At 36.3% G+C, this 19440-nt stretch overlaps 1 protein-coding gene across 3 annotated transcripts in view; it reads left to right on the top strand.

Moving 5' to 3' along the window:
* Positions 1-19440, top strand: part of LOC103971265 (kinesin-like protein KIN-7E, chloroplastic) — a 34572-nt gene that overhangs the window by 10284 nt on the left and 4848 nt on the right. For 2 of the 3 annotated variants that reach the window (XM_009385252.3, XM_009385251.3), the window contains exons 8-20: positions 6961-7039; positions 7959-8026; positions 11896-11958; positions 12070-12174; positions 13767-13871; positions 13990-14097; positions 14193-14339; positions 15870-16052; positions 16463-16633; positions 16849-17088; positions 18617-18757; positions 18831-18956; positions 19313-19363. In XM_009385252.3, coding sequence (XP_009383527.2) covers positions 6961-7039; positions 7959-8026; positions 11896-11958; positions 12070-12174; positions 13767-13871; positions 13990-14097; positions 14193-14339; positions 15870-16052; positions 16463-16633; positions 16849-17088; positions 18617-18757; positions 18831-18956; positions 19313-19363 — 1587 coding nt within the window. The remainder of the gene's footprint in view (positions 1-6960; positions 7040-7958; positions 8027-11895; positions 11959-12069; positions 12175-13766; positions 13872-13989; positions 14098-14192; positions 14340-15869; positions 16053-16462; positions 16634-16848; positions 17089-18616; positions 18758-18830; positions 18957-19312; positions 19364-19440) is intronic. The other variant, XM_065134512.1, reaches the window with a different exon arrangement.

Raw genomic sequence — 19440 nt, 5'->3', positions numbered from 1 at the left:
TGTCAACAGAAAAAAGACAGAGACATCTCTGATCTATAGGCATATGCTATGGCTTCTCAAGATCCAATTGATGCCACATTTGAAGCATTGGAGTCTCGGATTGAATCACGGCTTGAATTGCGTTTGGAGGACAAATTGCGCTCTTTGTTTGCAGAATTCAGAATTGGACAACCGTCGAGTCCAACCAAATTTCAATGAGGAGAGAGTTCAGAGAGGTCTCCAAAGGAGGGACAACCCTCGGACATGCTTCGGCCACATGAGGGTGGACTTCCCGCGATGGGAAAAAGGAGACTCGGTGGGGTGGATTTCATGCGCCGAACGTTACTTTCGCTACTACCGAACGTCGGATGATGCTATGGTGGAAATTGCTGTCCTTCACCTTGAAAGTGATGCTATTCAATGATACAATTGGCTAGAATACAATCATGGGGCTCTGACGTGGAATCAATTTAAGAACGCATTGTTGAATCGTTTCGGACCTACGGAGTATGAAAATATTGATGGCTAACTCGCAAAGATTCGACAAACCTCTACGATTCAAGAGTACTAAACCAGGTTTGAGAAGCTATCCTACCTTGCTCGTGATTGGATTGATCGTCAATTGTTAGGAACATTCATCGAAGGACTCAAGCCAGAGATAAAAGGGGAGGTTAAGGTGCGACAACCTCGTATCGTGACAACTGCGATTTCTTTCGCCCGAATATAAGAAGAACGACTCAACCAAGATGCTCGGAGGATGAGAACCTCTCATAGGCCCACGACATATAAACTTCCTTCTGCTCCCAATCGTCCTTCGCTGTAAAAAAAATTGACAAGAGAAGAACTACGTGACCGATCAGCATAGGGTCTTTGTTGGCATTGCGATGAGCCCTAGAACCGCGATCATCGCTACAAAAGGGGCCGCCTCCTACTGATTGAACCTCTTGAAGACATGGAGGAGGAGGTCTAGGAGCATGAGGAAGAGGTTGCGGATGAAGAACAACAGTCGGTTGATATTACGATGCATGCCCTTGCTGGTTACGCGAACCCGCAAACGATAAAAGTGGGAGGACTTCTGAAGCAACAACCTATCACCGTTCTTATTTACACCGGGAGCACTAATAATTTTATGAACAGCAAGATTACTGTCCTGATGGCCTTACCTATCGAGAATTGCAGCAGGTTTGACGTTAAGGTCGCCAACGAACGAATTTTGAAGTGTGATCATAGGTGCTCGCGGGTGAAACTGTTGTTGCAGGACCAAGAGATAATTGCAGATTTCTTCCTCCTCCCTCTTAATGATTATGAGGCTGTGCTCGGCATCGAATGGCTGACGACATCAGGTGATGTTTCCTGAAACTTTGTGAAACTAATTATGAAATTTTACAGTAAGGGGAAACATGTGATATTGCACGAGAAATGTGGGGGCGACGTAACGATGATTCGCACACAATGAATGGAGAAGGTTTTGCACAAAGCATGCAACGACTTTTTAGTACAACTTGAGCAGCAAACTAAGGGAGAGCCAATAGGATTTGAAAATCCAAACCTACTTCCTTTGCTTGCTGAATTTTCAGATATATTTGACGAACCGCGCAACTTACCTCCTACCCGTCGGCATGATCATTGTATACCGATTCTTCTGGGCAAACCTCCAGCAAATACTCGACCATATCGGTATCCACATCTCCAGAAAAATAAAATAGAAAGGATTGTAAAAGAAATGCTCGTAACAGGAGTTATTCATCCAAGTTGCAGCCCCTATTCTTCACCGGTGCTCCTCGTACGAAAGAAGAACGGAACATGGTGAATGTGTGTTGATTACTGAGCTTTCAACGACATAATCGTCAAGGACAAATACCCTATTCCAGTAGTAGATGAATTGCTTGATAAATTAAAGGGAGCATGAGTCTTCACAAAGCTGGACCTTCGATCCGGGTATCATCAAATACAAGTGTGCAAAGAAAACATACCGAAAATCGCCTTTCGAACACATAACGACCACTACGAATTTTTGGTAATGCCCTTTGGTCTCACCAATGCTCCCTCCACCTTCCAGAGCCTTATGAATAATATTTTCCGGAATTATCTTTGTAAGTTTGTGCTTGTTTTCTTCGACGATATCCTTATTTACAGCCTTTCTCTTGAAAGTCATTTTCGGCACTTACGACTTGTTTTGACGATTTTGCGAGAACATGTTCTTTTTGTCAAAAAATCGAAGTGCAACTTTCTTCAACAGAAGGTGGAATATCTTGGGCATATCATATCAGAGGAAGGTGTGGCGGGAGACCCCTCCAAAATTGAAGCAATGTAGATTTGGCCGACACCGAGGAACAAAAAATTGCTACGTGGCTTTCTCGGTTTAATAGGCTACTACCGCAAGTTCGTGAAAAACTATGGGAAGATCAGTGCACCCCTTATTTCCTTGCTGAAAAAAGAAGCTTTCCAATGGTCGGACAAAGCCACCACCGCCTTTGACGAACTTAAAGCCGCAATGACGACAATGCCCGTACTAGCGCTACCTGACTTCGGCAAGACTTTTGTGAAGTCGATGCCTCCGGAGTCGGAATTGATGCTGTACTAATGCAAGATGGCCGCCCCTCGCTTATACTAGTAAGACATTATCCCCTTCCCATCTCAGGATGACTATTTACGATAAGGAGATGCTCATGATTGTGCATTCGGTGGCCAAATGGAGACCGTACTTGATCGTGCGATGCTTTTAAATCAAGATCGACTATAAAATCCTAAAATATTTCTTGGAGCAGAAGATATCTTTTCCCGAGTAGCAAAATAGATAATAAAGCTTCTTGGATATGATTATGAAATAACTTACAAAAATGGGAAAGAGAATGTTGTTGCAGATGCGCTTTCGCGGCTACCCGAGCAAGTTGAATTTTTCGTCGTTTCACTTCCGACCAGCGACTTCCTTGAGGATATTAAGAGGGAATGATAGGAAGATCCAGAGACCAGTAAGATCATAAAAAAATTGGAGGAAACACCAAGTTCCGTGGCTCATTATAGTTGGGACTCAAAAGAATTACGCTATAAGGGACGCATTGTGCTTGTGCCAAATTCTACTTGCATAAAGACCATCCTTCAAGAGATGCATTCCACACTTGCGGCGGGGCACTCCGAGTTCCTTAGAACCTATAAAAGAATTAAGCAAAATTTTTATTGGGTAGGGATGAAAAATATTATTGCTAAATTTGTGGCACAATATGATGTATGCCAGCGATATAAAGGCGAGACAGTGGCAAGTCCCGGAAAGCTGCAACCTTTACCCATCCTGGACTTAATATGGATTGATAAATCGATGGACTTCATTGAAGGGCTTCCCTCATCACAAGGAAAAGGTACAATTTTGTCGTGGTGGATCGCCTTACAAAGTATGCTCACTTTTGCGTTGTTCGTAATCCCTACATTGCTTCTAGTATTGCTCGAATCTTTATGGAGAATATTATAAAATTGCATGGGATGCCGAGATAGGGTCTTCATAAGCATATTTTGGACAGAGTTATTCCAGATGCTGGGCACTAAATTGAAAATGAGTACGACGTATCATCCACAACCGACGACCAGACTGAAGTGGTGAACATGTGCTTAGAGACATACCTCAGATGCTTCACTAGTGACCAGCCAAAAGAGTGGACAAAGTGGCTTCCTTGGGCCGAGTGATGGTATAATACAACTTACCATTCATCCACAAAATGTACCCCCTATGAGGCTATGTATGACCAACCTTCTCCTGTGATCCCAAAATATATGTTGGGCACCTCTAAAGTAGAACAAGTAGACATGGAACTACAGGACAGAGACAAAATGCTGAAATTGCTAAAAGATAATCTCACTGCAGCTCGAGTAAGGATGAAACAACAATATGATCAACACAAAAGCAAAAGAGAATTTTCAGTAGGAGATTGGGTCTTCCTACGACTCCAGCCATACAAGCATACATCAATCCAGACCAGAGCATCTATGAAGCTTTCACCTCGGTTCTATGGACCCTACCAAATCTTGGAGTACATCGGAGCGGTAGCATACAGATTGAACTTACCCGCTAGCTCCCGAATCCATCCAGTCTTCCATGTGTCGTGTTTAAAGCTTAAGCTGGGACAAAACGAGACAACCCAAAGCCATCTATCAAATATGACTACCCAAGGAGAACTCCAGAGCCAGCCGAGTGCCATTATTGATCGACGGATCGTGACTCGACGACGATGACCCACTACTGAAGTGCTAATACAATGGGTGAACCTACCGGCAGAAGATGCCACTTGGGAGAAATATGACGATTTGAAGATCAAATTCCCAGAATTCATGGATTGTCAGCCTTGAGAACAAGGCTGATTTGAAAAGGGCGGGTCTGTTAGGACTCTAGCTAAGAGAGTCCTAATTAAAAGGGGCATTCATGTAAAACCTACCTAGCTGACCCCTATTAAAGAGGTGAAGAGGCCGGCTAAGGATAGGATTAGTTCGGAGGTTGCTTCTTAGAGAAGCATTAGGAGTTGGTTAGAAGGAGTCTTGAGTAGGAGTCCTAATTGAGTAGGAGTTTTGAGTAGGAGTCCTATTAGGAGTTGGGGTTTAGAAGCCCTATAAATAGTCATGTATTCATCCTCTTTTGATAAGAAATAGATGAATCTTTTCAGCAGCCTTTAAGCTGCAACTTGGAGGAAGGAACCCCTATAGAGTTCCAAGGAGGCCGATCCCCTAAAGAGATCAACCCCAATCTTAGAATCCGCAAGGGTTCTAACACCCTTCCCCTTCCTCTTCTCCTTCCGCGCATAAACTTGACCAGTATCTTGTCGAGTTCCATGATCTGAATCTTGGGTAGCATGTGTTAAAATATTGCTCCTCGGTCCATACACCACCCTCAAGTTGTGTAGACGAGACCAACGATCGCCCGACATCGTTGCCATCATCTGTCAAGGCACTGCTGTCCGTGTTGCTCTCATGTCTCTGGACCGAGCGAGTTGCTGAATGTGATTGTGAAGGTGTCTCGTCGCCCGATTCGATTCTTTCAATATTAAAATGACTAATTGTAGTATTCAATAACTTTAATAAAACCTAATTAAACTTATTTTACTATCATAAATATCTTTCAATATTTAATATGCGTGAAATATAAATATTTGACCTATTAAGTGTCTAATTTCGAATTAATCAATATTAAACACACTAATCATAATATTAAAGATCTTAATTACTCTCTAATTAACTTCGTTGCCCTCTTGCGACCAAGGTTATACTTAATACTCTTCTCCTCCTCGTCCTCTTCCTTTACAACCTCCTCTTCCCCCTTCCTCTTCCACCTTTTCCCTCCAAACCTAGAGTTTAGGGATTTGTTTCCAAACCTAGAGGATCGTCAGTGTTACCGAGAGCAAAATGTAATGCTGCAGCAGAGCAGAATGCATGGCGGTGAGACTGATGCCAACGAAAATCGTGATGGGGACGGGATTTGCCCCCTGAGTTGGCTGCAGTGACGTCGATGGAGAAGCTGTTGGGTTTAGAGCAACGCTTGAAGTCAAGGAGAAGGCTCGGATGGGGGAATGGTAATGCTGTTGTAGGTTGGAGGCGGAGGGGATTAGGATTTTGTAGAAAAATCCATATGTCCTATGATTGGGATTAGGGCAACGAGACCTGGTGTTCTATGATTGGATTTTTAAACTTTTGCTTGCTCGTAACCCAAACTCCTGATCTGTATCACTCACATGGGAAGACGAATGAACTGCTAGTTTGTGTGTCCATGAAACATTAGCCAACCAATTGTTGATCGACAGCTGAACAATTATTTGGGGGTTCATGCTGTTGTGAAGTATGTCTTGGAAGGCCATGATCGTGGAGTCAATTGGGCATCTTTCCATCCTACCTTCCCTCTTATTGCTTTAGAATGGTATGGTAACATGATATTAACATCTTTGTTAGCATCCTTGTCCTTCTTTAGGAGTGCAAACTGAAATTGTTATTTTCTTTGACATCGAGAAAAATGAAATATTAGGAACTGCAGTCTACAGAAACTGATCTAATAGAATTCTAGAATTGCTTTTATTGTTTCCATCATATCATTTGAATATATATATACACACACGCCCGTGTATCCTCGCCGTGTTCGAGTCCTAGTTTTTTTTTTAAAATGGTATGTCACCGTGTCTGTGTTGTGTCCGTGTCCGTGCTTCTTTGGTCAGTACATGCTGATGTCCCATATGTTGGGTACTTTTGTTGTACTATATGTTGGTATATATCACTGTGTCGTACGTTTGTACATACCAGTATTAGATGGTACATGCCAATCTGGTAAAGAGACGATACAAAATTGCAGTCCTTAATCACAGTATTGCTCCAAGTGGCGTGCACAGGGATGTATTGGTGCATGCTAACATGCACTGCAGTGGTTCACATAATGCAATATGAAATATGCTTATGACAGGTAACAGTGTCTAAGACATGCCCTAGATGACTGTGGTTGCTGGCTCTAAGGGAAATCATTAACATATAACTGGGAACTTCATGCATGCCCTGATCATTGTGGTTTCTGTAATTAAAGGGAAACATTAAATTTGGTAAAGCACTTATATCGAGGAAGTGCCTTTCCTCAAACTTGTGATAAAATAAAAGATGAAGTTGCGGATACATGGCATGCATTTTGTTCTATGCCATTGACTACAATATACAGATGTTTATCATTTGCTTTGCTTGAGATTTGTCTGTTTGCCAGTGTGAAGTCATTGTTATGATGCTGTATGCACTGACATTATTTTATATCAAAAGCAGATTTTGTTAAAGCGTATTCTGATTAGATTTAATTTACTGACAGTAGTAATCCATCATTTCCTTTCAGCTGAATCTTTGATTGTTCACGTCTCTGTGTCAAGCATCATGTTTTGATTATTATGGTCAATATCTGGATTAATGGTAATATGCATTTTTTTATTAAGATTTATTAAAGCTTCACTAAGTTCACAATGTTTGTCTGACATAAAGGGAACTTATGTGGAAGGAATTAAGGAAGAAGTGGTCCTATCTCCAGCTCATGCTCTTTCTTTGATAGCAACCGGTGAAGGTACCCCAATATAGTGAATTTTTAGTTTAGTTGTTAAACTCACTGGGTCTTGTAATATGTTTACTATAATTAAGAAGCTTCAACCAATTCCTTTCATTTTTAATTTCATCTTTTTGGTGCATAGGATTGACAAAATTCCTATCGCCTACTGAAGAAATTTTGGCTTTAATTTTGCAGACCTTTTTGTCCTATTAGCTATGTTGACAAGTGCAGTGATCAAACTGACTTGTTTATTCTTGTAACATTTTTTTTCTCATTATTTTGCTTGCTTTTGCTTTATACTGCTGTTTAATTGGTGTTGAGATGTTTATATGGTTTGTGGAAACCCATGACTAGTTTCCTTGTAGTTCCTGTGAATCCTTGCTGCCATTGTGTTGTCTATATTTACATAAGCAATTGCCATGGTTGTCATGATTGTTTTTTGTCACTGGTATCATTGGTTACTGGTATGTGATCTGGGGACAATATTGGAGGTTTGAAGACTCATAGTAAGTTGCATTAGACTGAAAATTTTTGGTTATTGTTCACTTATTTCAGCAAGACATACATATTTGTTGAGCAGGAATCTGACCATTAACATTGTATATGGCTTGAGCCTGTCATCCTCATTTCAGATTATGGAAAATGGAGCCTGAAATCAGTTATAGATAATATGTATGTTTGTGTCTGCGAATTTCCTTGTCTATATGCATTCTTTGTCTTTCATTTGGTTTCTGTTTTTACTGGACCCTTTGTAATTATCCTTGGTGCTTATAAGTATTCATTCACATATTCTTTATTTTGTTTTCTTTTGTAAAGTTTGCTTTTTGATTATGTGGTCCTTGAATTCACTATTTAAGTCCTTACATTCTATTAGCCAATTGTTTTTGTCTTTCGGCTGATTTCGTGCCATTGACCTCAAAACAGTACTTTGTTGCAGAGCACAGACATGTTGGTTCTAATAATTTTAATCTAGTCAGCAGCCGGAGCCACACTATTTTCACCTTGGTAAATATCTTTACTATTTATCAAAGTGACTTTTACCAATTCTGGTTGTTTTTATTTCTTTTCCAAGCTTGCTAGACATTCATGAATTTTGTTTTCCTTAGAGTTGTCTATTGATGAGAACTTTGACTTATGGAGGATTCCTATGCTTTTTACAGTTCAACAACTTTCTGAAGCTTTAGAAAGCTTCGGTCGTGCACCTATGTCTTTAATGTTTATGTTCATTTTTCTTTATAAAATTTGGTTGTTGATCTATAAGTTCGTTGTCTTCAGTTTTTCCTTTGCCTTTGTATGCTTTGGAGAAGAAATGTGGAGTTAGGCAAATCACTAAGATAAGCATCATATATCATTGGTAGCTGGGAATATGATTCATTCTAGACTTGGTCATTATACATCTGGGGATAACTCATTACACAATTATTAGTTTGGATAAATTGGTTTTGGAGAATTATGTGAAGATTAATTTGGCCAAGTAAAAACTTCAACAATATAAGAAATGTTGTTGACTTGGAACAGATTTGGAACATATTTTAAGATATTACAACTTATGATAAAGGATGCAGGTTTTCAAAATGATGCTTGTTAAGTTTGTATTTGGGTGTGTAATTTTTCTAAAAGACTGAAGACCTTGAAGAGTACTGATAATATTGGATGTGTTCCCTGTGTGTGGATGCAAGTATTTGGTGGGAATTGAGTTCATATTGATAACTGATACAGCTGTTCTAATAGGAATTAATGATATAAAATGGTAGGAATGAAGGTAATTAAATTATTGGCTGGAGAGAAAGCAGACACTGACGTAGTGCATTCTTATGTTTTAAGAACTCCATCACAATGCAGGTGACAGGTCTTTGCTTGAGATAAAAGAAAAACCAAGAGAAGCCTTATAGTCTATTCATTGGGAAACTCGCCAGACGATGGTTCTTGGCCTAGCCATTTCACCTTTTTTTATTTGGTGTCAATGTCCTTAATTATTCAAGATTTGCTTGAAGGGGCATGTTGCATTAGGATTCCTTCTCATTAGACTACCTCAATCTATCTTGACCCAGCTTGTCTCTGATTACTGCACCCACAATCTTTAGATGGTCACAGAAAGTGTCAGATTAGATTCTCAAAATAACCTGCATGACTTTGATGTATTCTAGTGTCATCGATGATGAATACATATTATTTATTCATAAGGTGTCCTTTTGTTAGCAACTTAGATTTTCACCTAATTCGTAAAAGAACCCCTGTACATGATTCTAGCGCCAGTCTCTCTGATGTGGGATCTGGGTATGGCTAAATTTACTTATACAAATAACCCATTATGTGTAGTCAGGGTTTATATTGATAATTAGATTATGCAAAATAACAAATACTGGCACAACATGATGGATTCTTGAGAGTTCAAATTAGATAACCACAATCTTTTGTCCATAATCTTATAGTGCTAGAGTTTTTATCTAATGCCAATTTGTATTCAAGCATGACGTAAATAAGCGCTGTTGAATCTTGGAAACGTGCTCCAATATGGGATATCGTTTGGCTTGAGTAATGTTATTTGTAGGTGCATATGCTTGGAAAATTATGGATGTTGGGATCTATGGTTTTTGGGATGTTTTGAGGTTTCTGCATTGAAGTAATAGATTTTGGGTTATGATGGTGTGTTTAGTATTATTTTGGAAGCCAATGAGGAAGATTCACAATTTTCTTGTACCGGTAGTGTTGTGCAGTTTGTTGGACCACACAGTACCAATGTATCTAGTGTTGTTATGTATTGAGTATTGGAAAAAAAAACCAGAAAAGCTGAGAAACAACAAAACAAATTGCTCTATACAAGGATTGTACCAGGTGCATTGGGCGGTACAGGACCAGTATCTGATGGTGCAAGCCCTGTACAATATGATATATCCTGCTCAGCATACCAGTAGGATGTTGGATTGATAATATTGCTTGTACCAAGTGGTATTTTAAAAATCTTGCTAATGAGTGAATGCAAGGTTCACAAATATGGTATGTCACTCCTATTTGGAGTTTGGTACATATATATATATATATATATATATATTCCACTATAGGGCTTTGTGCATATTAATATTCTTTATTCAATAAAAATATTTAATTTTTTATTTATAATTTCCAATGAAATTTTTTTATGTCTTCCTCATCCATTCCTCACATCACTTAGTATTAATTTTTCATCTCTTGTAACTACGATATCTATTTGTCTCTTTAACATATACCTTTTCATATTATTCTCTATTAGAGTTATGTTTAATTGTTCAGTTCTTTTTGTAGATTCTTTGTTAACTTCACACATTCACTTCGTTATTCTTATCTCATCAATACAAATTTTTTACATATGTTGTTTCAACATTAAGATCCATATAACATTATTGGCCTGACAAATGTCTTTGAAATTTTTTTAATCTAAAAGACATCAGTGATCTTACTAAATTTGTGCCATCCCTTTTGGCTTTGACAATTTAGTTTAGCCTCTATGGACAATATTATCATTAATCTCTTGTAAATAATTGATCAAAGACACCTAGACTTTCTATCTATTAATTTTTTTTGTCTATTCTGCATAATTACCTCTCTTCTTTTAGTATTACTAAAATTACATCCTATACGTTCAGACTTAGTCCTACTTAAACTAAACCTCTAGTTTCTAACGTTTGTCTTCATAACTCAAATTTATAATTAGTTCTATTTAGACACCCACCAACTATGATAACATAGTCAAGATATAAAATGCACCATGGAGGTCTGTATATAACTAAGTCCATCTATAAATGTGAAAAAGGTAAGACTCTAAATCTGATCCTTGATTAATCCTATAATAACAAAAATCTCACTAGATACTATCATAAATCTCTATGTACTTTATGCTCAGTTCTTTGAAATATTTGTTTGACATCTTATTCTACTTTTAATCACTCTTCCTACAATTTCATATATGTTCAGTTTTCTGAGATATTTGTTTCACATCTTATTCTACTTTTAATCACTCTTTCCTACGGTTTCTCATGCATTGTCTCATTACCTCTATTATTACACAGTTTTGATATATGCCTTAGTATAATAAATTGGTACATTTTCTGCATTCATCAGACATCTTTCTAATTCTCAAATTTTTTTTAAATAAATTAATCAATCAAACTTTCCTTTGATCTTCTAAACTCTTTCATACCATAATAGGAATACCATCAGGTTCCATGCTCTTTTTGTATTTTTTAAAATATTTTTTTTCTTAGTTTCTTTTAATTTTATGAAATTCTCTGATTGCTAAACCTGTCACTATTTTCTATCTTTAATAAATATTTATTAAATAATTGATAAAAATAATTTCTCTATCTTTCTTTAATCTCCTTTTAGTTGACAAGTATATTTTTATTCTCATTTATCTATTATTTTTATTTTCATCTATCTATTATTGCATAAATTCTTATCCATTCTTTTCCTAGTTTTAACAATTCAAAATATATCATTTCTATCATAGTTAGTTCCTAACTTATCATAAAAAATTATCATAAGCCTTGTATCTTTTTATAATTTTAACTATTTTAGCTCGTGTCTTTTAAAATTATTCTGATTTTTACAAATTTGCCAATCCTTAAAGCATGATTTTTTTTAGTAGTATATGCATGTTGAACTTCCTTGCATTATCATGAAGTCTCTCTTAGGTTACATTCCTATTTTTAGATTCTTTGAGTCTTCTTTGCCATGCTTCTAATCTTCCATAGATGATTATGATGAATTAACCACTGCTTTATGATGAAATTGAATGCAGCTTTTGGTTTTAATTTTTCATGTATCTGATAGAAAAGGAGTATTTAAATGTTGCTTTATGTTTTCATATATATAACCTTATATATGTAAGCCTGCAGACAATTGAGAGCAGTCCGACTGGTGAAAATGAAGATGGTGAAGATGTGAGATTGTCTCAGTTGGTAAGTTTATTATTACAAATAATTTCTTTTGACAAGTAACATTTAGATTTTACCCATTAGATACTTTAATGATTTCGATTTAGCATTTAAAAAATTGAAAATCCTCTTCAGAACTTGATTGACCTTGCTGGATCGGAAAGTTCTAAGACTGAAACAACTGGTTTACGACGTAAAGAAGGTTCATACATTAACAAGAGTTTACTTACTCTTGGGACTGTAAGCAACTGTTCCCCTGAATCGTTTTTAATACTCACTTTGCTATACTCAGTACCTATGACTGGTTTGAACTTCATTTTGAAGATGAAGCTTTAATATCTGTTATCAATAATTTGATTTTTCTGAGGCAAGCACATCAAAACTGAATCTTATTTCAAGCAAGATATTATGGAGGCAAGCTAGAGAAACCAGACTGTCAAGTTTAGTAGTAGTCTTGGTGGGCAGTAAAATTGGCTTGTATAAAGTAAACCATGATGAACAACTTCACAGCTGGTGTCTCTTTGGGGTTTTTCTTTGAATGCCCTATTGTTGTTTCCTTCAGCTTGGGATATCCTGAGTTCACTTTACAATATGCAACAATACCTTTTTGTGTTGAGGTATGTTGACACTTCAGTTGGTGCTTCGTTACTATTTTTAGTGGTATTACTAGGTATACCGTACTCAATCAACATATCATACTGGTCCTAAAGAGGATCAATATGAGTTGATATCTAAGATTTATTTTACTTCTAGAAAGACTATCAAATAAGTAGAACTAAGTTATCCTCATGTCTTTGTGAATAATAAGATGTAGCTTCTATAGAGGATAAGATGGGGTAGAATTGTTTAAGATGAAATGTAAATGTGCTACAGAGACTTGTAGATGCTGTAGTTAGAAGAGGTGAGGCGACTAGTGTTAGTGGCATTTAGAAGACCATATTAGAAATTATAAAGAAAGATTAAAATGTGCACAATTTAACTAAGGTTATTGCCTCTTATAGAGTTTAATGGGGTATATGACATAAAAGATCTAGCCTCTCTGCAGGATGGCATCTTTATTTTAGTCATGAAAATACAGATTTTTCAAACGAATAAAATATGAAGTGAAATATGTACTGATACAAACATCCTTTGAATGTCATGTGAGTTTAGAATTTTGTCCTAGTATAAGTGCGATTGCTTATGATAGAATTAACTTATCGCATACAATTTGTGCAAGTTGAGACATTTGACATAGATTCGAATTTGATGAGCATCAGATCAATCAAAAGTATTTTACTTTTCTTGAGGGCAATGTTTAGCGTTTAGCTTGGTCCAGAACGAAATGAGTGGTCCAACTGTGAATTGGTATGCGTAGTTGTGTACCATCCTCGTTTTGGGCGGTCTGGTCCGAACCATTAAAAAATAATAAACGTACTTAAAGCCTTGTGTTCGCATGCCCTCTTTGTTTGAAAGTAAGCCTTTTCAATGGTTTACTATTCCCTCTATTTTATTTTATTTTTGCTATCTGTCTCCAGCGTATGGTGAGCATGTTTTTTGAGGCAAACAAGATGAAATCTGTACTCTTTTCTATAATGACCATGAAATAAGATACTTAGATATCATAAAAAACAATTAAACTTTTTTATGCACACATCACAAAGTTGTCCTAGTATTTGCTTTTTCATTTTGTAAACACACTTTTGAGACTGTTAATATTTCATCATGTTGATTTACAATTTTGCATTTTATGCTTGTAATTGTATGCTTTATCTTCTAACTGTTTCCATTTCTTAGAACCTATTGTCGAGTTGGCTATTGTTGCCCTCTAAGATTGATGTTTATCTCCCCAGGTTATATCAAAATTAACAGATGGTAAGGCTACACATATTCCTTATAGAGATTCCAAACTTACCCGCTTACTGCAGTCTTCTCTTAGCGGACATGGTCGGATTTCTGTGAGTTATTATTTTTCCCACAGAATAGTTTTAAACTTTTAATATATCGTTCTTTTTATGTTCAGTGAACATGGCTCTTATTTGTGTTTTCTTGTCTCATTTTTTGTACTTTTGGTAGCTTATCTGCACAGTCACACCTGCTTCTAGCAATAGTGAAGAGACACATAATACACTGAAGTTTGCACATCGTAGCAAACATGTGGAAATCAAAGCTTCTCAGAATAAGGTAAATCGAGTTCTTATTTTAATAATTTTGTTGGATACTTGTGTCTGTTAATGCATTGTCCATGGTGACTGGAGATGATTAATATGCTATCGTAGATAATGGATGAGAAGTCCCTTATAAAGAAATATCAAAAGGAGATTTCGTGTCTAAAACAAGAGCTGCAGCAACTAAAACGTGGCATGATGGAAAACCCATATATGATTGCTTCCAACCAAGAAGATCTTGTTAATTTGAAACTTCAGGTTAGTGTTTTTAGTTTCACAATATAAATGACACATCCTGTAAGTACTTACTCTGATATTAGAAATTCAATGTACACTATGCTTTACATTTTTGTTGCGGTGTACTATGGTGTGGTGTGTTCCTGTTATGCTTGTATCCTATCAGGTTATTGCAGTAACAGATCAATTTCAAGCTATCTAACATGTCAACAAGGTGTTGCTACTTGGTTATGTTTATTACAACAACAGCGACAACAGTAGCAAATTCTCTGTTGCTGTTGTTGATGGCCATTGTCTTTTACTTATCTTTTTTACGTGTAACTGCAAGATCTATGTCATAGAAGGGTCCAAATTAAATTTATTTGTCACAGAGATGGAGTTCCAGTCTTTAAGTTGGGAAAAAGACTAGCCAGTAGAAAAATAGGTATTCATTATCCATGGAAATATAGACTTGGGAACTGGGATTCGACAGAATTAGTTCATTCTTTTTTTCTTTCTTTATCTTTCCCCTTTTCTCTTATTGCAATTTCCTTCTGAGATGCTGTTTCTTCTACTTCTTGCTTTGTTTTCACATTTTGCAGCCAACACATTTATCTGCCCTTTTACCTAATGAACAGACTCTAATATCTTGTTTTCTTTATGTTGGTGAATTTTACATCTCAATTTCTGTGTTCATTTAAATACTGGTTTTAGTTGTAGTTTGCGAGAACAGAGTGAGGATTTGCATTGGCCATCAGCGATGGGATTGAGATTGATAGGGCGAATTGGTGGCCATGGAATTGAGTCAAAAGCAATTTATAATTCAAAAAAGAAAGCAGAAAATCATAAAATATAAAAAATAGAAAATATTATGAAATATCTTAATATATTTTACTTAATAGTTATAATTTTATGTAAATATTCACTACATAAGGATATACTATATACTTATATATTTTATTTAACTTTAAGTATAATCATGTAATATATTTTTTATATTCTATATATATACTTTATACTATATAGTGCCCTTTTCCCATATCCCTATTAAAGCTGGACAATGGTGAGAGCGAGTGGGCAGTGACACCAGTGAGAACAAGTGAGTAAATGGAAGTGGTGATGGTTAGATGATGACATATGTAATTGATGGTGCGTGAGGGCGACATTTAGATGATGGTATGTCTTTTCTGATTAGCTGACTTCTATTTTGTCATATTCTGATTTGTATGACCTTGTTATCACCCTAAAGTACAACTACCTACAGAAAAAATGGGAAAGATAAATAAGAGATCTTGGGGTTTCATTAAACATGACCATTGCCTTTCCACCAGCTTTTTCTTCTGTGGATTTATTTGTTGCCAAGGTGCAGGATCTTAAGTTCGAGTAGAAAGTATGTATGCATCGATACATAATTATGTATCCTTATATTTCTCAAGTTTTTAACTTGAGAATCACTATTTTTCTATATATCAAGTAACTGATAACAGGTTTTCATACTTATGCCACCTGATCGTGTGTTACTTTATGCTTTTAAACTTACATGCTAAAGTCATTTTATTTGTCTTGTTAAAGCTGGAAGCTGGCCAAGTCAAGTTGCAATCAAGGCTGGAGGAAGAGGAGGAAGCAAAAGCAGCCTTAATGGGTAGGATTCAACGGCTGACAAAACTTATCTTGGTATCCACCAAGAATAGTTTATCATCAAATATTTCTGAGAAGGGTGGGCATAGACGTAGACACTCCTTCGGAGAAGATGAGGTTGTTCCTCTTCAACAATTTCCTTTTTCTAATATACTTATTTAAACTATTTTTCACTATGCTTTCCTTTATTAGTGCTAATGTGTGTATGGGGTGCATGGAATATATGAAGTGTTTGCCAGCGTGATGTGAAACATATTTTTGGACATTAAATGTTCAGTTGAGAGTAGTTTTAACTGGTTCAACATAGTTGGTCAGATTGAATGGTTTCAATGATAATTCTTCCTAGTCTACTTCTCAGACATACTAGCTTCCACTGTTAAAATATGGTAATTTGCTGGAATTATTTTGATTTTGATGATTTCTGATCTATTTGTAACAATATCTAAATCCCGTGTTTAAATATAGTTATAAATACTGTGTTGGTCTCTTATTATCCTTATTTCTTTCAAATTTTGTTGTTATTGCAGCTAGCCTATTTGCCCGATAGGAAACGGGAATACTTGATTGATGATGAGGATGGTACGCTTGACTCAGAGCTTTCTGCAGAAGGAAGATTAGACAGTAGCAGTCTAGATGAACCATTGAGGTTTGACAAAAGGAGTAAGAAGAGTGGAATGCTTGGATGGTTCAAATTAAGGGTAAGCAATCATCTCCTTTTTGTGGTTCAACCTTGAATGACACTCTCCTAGTCACTTGTTTCATATTTGTATGTGTTATGCTGCACAATGTGGATTAGCAAATATTAATGTGTTTCATGTTGTCTAGATTCCTCACCAAAGAACTTGATTCATGATTTTTATTCTTAAACATGTAGAAAGCTAGTATCCATGACTGTAATTTGTCTCTGATGCAGAAGCCAGAACAACTTTCTGGACTTTCGCCTAGTGCTGAGAGTGAGAATTCTGTTGGTGGGTCACCATCCTCTTCACAGTCCTCACAGCAGAAGCAGCAGTTGTTTGATCAGAAGGATGGGCGAAGAAGATCTATTAGTAGAAAGGGGGATGATCCTTCGCCAATAGTTGACTCCTTTGCAGAAAGAACCCAAGCAGGCGACTTATTTGGTGTCACAGTTAAAGGTCGTCGGCTTCCACCGGTGAGACATGCTTAAAAAACTGAATAGATATCCATGGATATTATGCAGTCCAATAGAAATTCTATGTAACCACTTTGTCAATATTTACTCCTTTGCTGTGGTCAAATGCCCTTTGCATTACTGTCCAACCCTTGGTGTGGTGAAAATTTTACCCTTCCCAACAGCTTCCCACCAATTATGGCGTAGAAAATAGTTATATCATCATCTATATATTATTATAATACTGAGGCACCTGAAGCAATCAAAAGCATGCTTCCAACTCCTAAAGCTCCAATTTCTTGGGGTATTCTATTTGTAGGATGCTCAGGTTTGCAAGAAATCTATACAATACTGTACAAACAAGAACAGCCTGAGCTCAATAAGAATCAAAGGAAAGATGTAGAACAAGAAAACTGCAAATTTAGTGGGATAAGACTTTGGACTTGTGCATAGTACCTGATGGATATAAGCCACATATCTCATCGACTAAGAGAAGGCTTCAATTTAGCAGTCACTGGTTCTGTTAGTCTAGTTTAAACTCTCATGCATATCTTTTTTTCCCATTATTTTTCAGCCAGAATTGTTTGTTCCAAAGCCCTAATGAAAGAGCAGAGACAAGGGATAAATGTGAACACCTTTTTTCTTAAAAATAACAAAAAATTACATGGAAGGTAATCAAGGAACTGCATCTAGTTACTTTAGTCTCCTACTATCATTTAAAGTTCAGATTTTTCTCAGAATACTTATGATAGTTTAGGCAATGTATTCCTTGTATGTTTTTTTTTCTTTTTTCATTATGTTTTTTTTTAATGTGTTCTTTTCATACAATGTTATATATGGTTCATCATTCCTATGGATTTTATTAAGAGCAAGCCACATGCTCGGTGAATATTTTCACTTTGTTAATAACTTGTATGCTCATCATAACTTGATCTTTTTCTGAACTTACATGATCATCTTTTTATAACTGAAATAACACAATTTTTTCTAGGAATCTCCATTTTGTGATGAGTCTTAAGCTAATTTCATTAAAGATAACTTATATGGCATTTCTTGTGTGACTTGTGTATATCTGCCTCATCAACTGCAGTTTCATATTCCAAGAACTCAGAATTTTGTACCTTAACGATGCATAGCATTGTCCTCATCTTATCCATGTTGCCTTCTTTCTAAGTGATTTTTTATTCAGATAAAGAATTTATGTTCACTTTAAAAAATCTTTATCATTTTGTCTCCTTTCATGACCTGAGTCTTTGCTTATGTACTCAAGGATGGCTGAAAATTCATATTTTTAATAAATCTAATTTCCTTTAAATTTTTAGATTGTTTATTTGTTGAGTTCGTTATTGTATAATAACCTTTCTATGTTATATTAATCATAAATAGGTAGAGATAGTTGATATATCACATTCTGATACTCCCATTTTTTAACAAAGATCTAGACTATTGAATGTGTTTTTCTGAAAATTTTGCTGGTTGAACTTCTAGTCATTCTTCACTATTTTACTGCTATAATCATTCATGAGATAAAATACTGAATGCCTTGCAGACAGGAACAACTATCATTGATCAAATGGATCTACTCAATGAGCAAGTCAAAATGTTAGCTGGGGAAGTAGCACTCTGTACAAGCTCTCTTAAACGGTTATCAGAGCAAGCAGCTAACGATCCTGAAGACATCCAAATCCAGGTATACATGCTACAAAATAAATTTGCTGATACTTGTGATGGTTGTTTATATGATTCATTTTGTGTTCTTGTAGGAGCAAATGCAGAAGCTGAAGAATGAAATCAATGAGAAAAAGCAGCAGATGCATGTTCTTGAGCAACGGATGGTTGGTTCTTTAGAAGTGGGCCAACATCCATCAAACAACAATGAGATCTCCCAGGTAATTCACATAGTAATGATATCTGAAACTTATGAAATGTTCCAAGCTTCCTCCCTTGTTGAATACTTCCAAGAGCTCTAAAATTAGAATTTAAATAACTAATAAAATAATGGTGCCTGCTTAGCCTAAACAAATACTGTAATCAGGTTACTACTTTTGGATTGGTTCTTTTGCATTTGAAAAGCCAGCTATTTCTGGTTTTGCAGCTATGGCTAACCATGGTGACTCATATGTCTAAGTATCTGCTTGTATTTCTATTCTGCAAAGTGATACAAATTTAGTATTTGCTCTGTTATTGCTGTCATTGTGTGATTTCTTTCTATAATATCTGATGGGCAAACTTCATATTTCTGCAGACACTGTCAAAACTAACAACTCAGTTAAGCGAGAAGACATTTGAACTTGAGGTTTAGCGTAGTTTTGCCGTTTACTTTTCCTAACACGTTTGTTTTGTCAGTCATGGGAATATTGTTTATTTTCTTGT

This window comes from Musa acuminata, chromosome BXJ2-11, assembly GCF_036884655.1.
Source record: "Musa acuminata AAA Group cultivar baxijiao chromosome BXJ2-11, Cavendish_Baxijiao_AAA, whole genome shotgun sequence".
NCBI lineage: Eukaryota > Viridiplantae > Streptophyta > Magnoliopsida > Zingiberales > Musaceae > Musa > Musa acuminata.
This window is presented reverse-complemented; position numbering and strand designations above follow the sequence as displayed.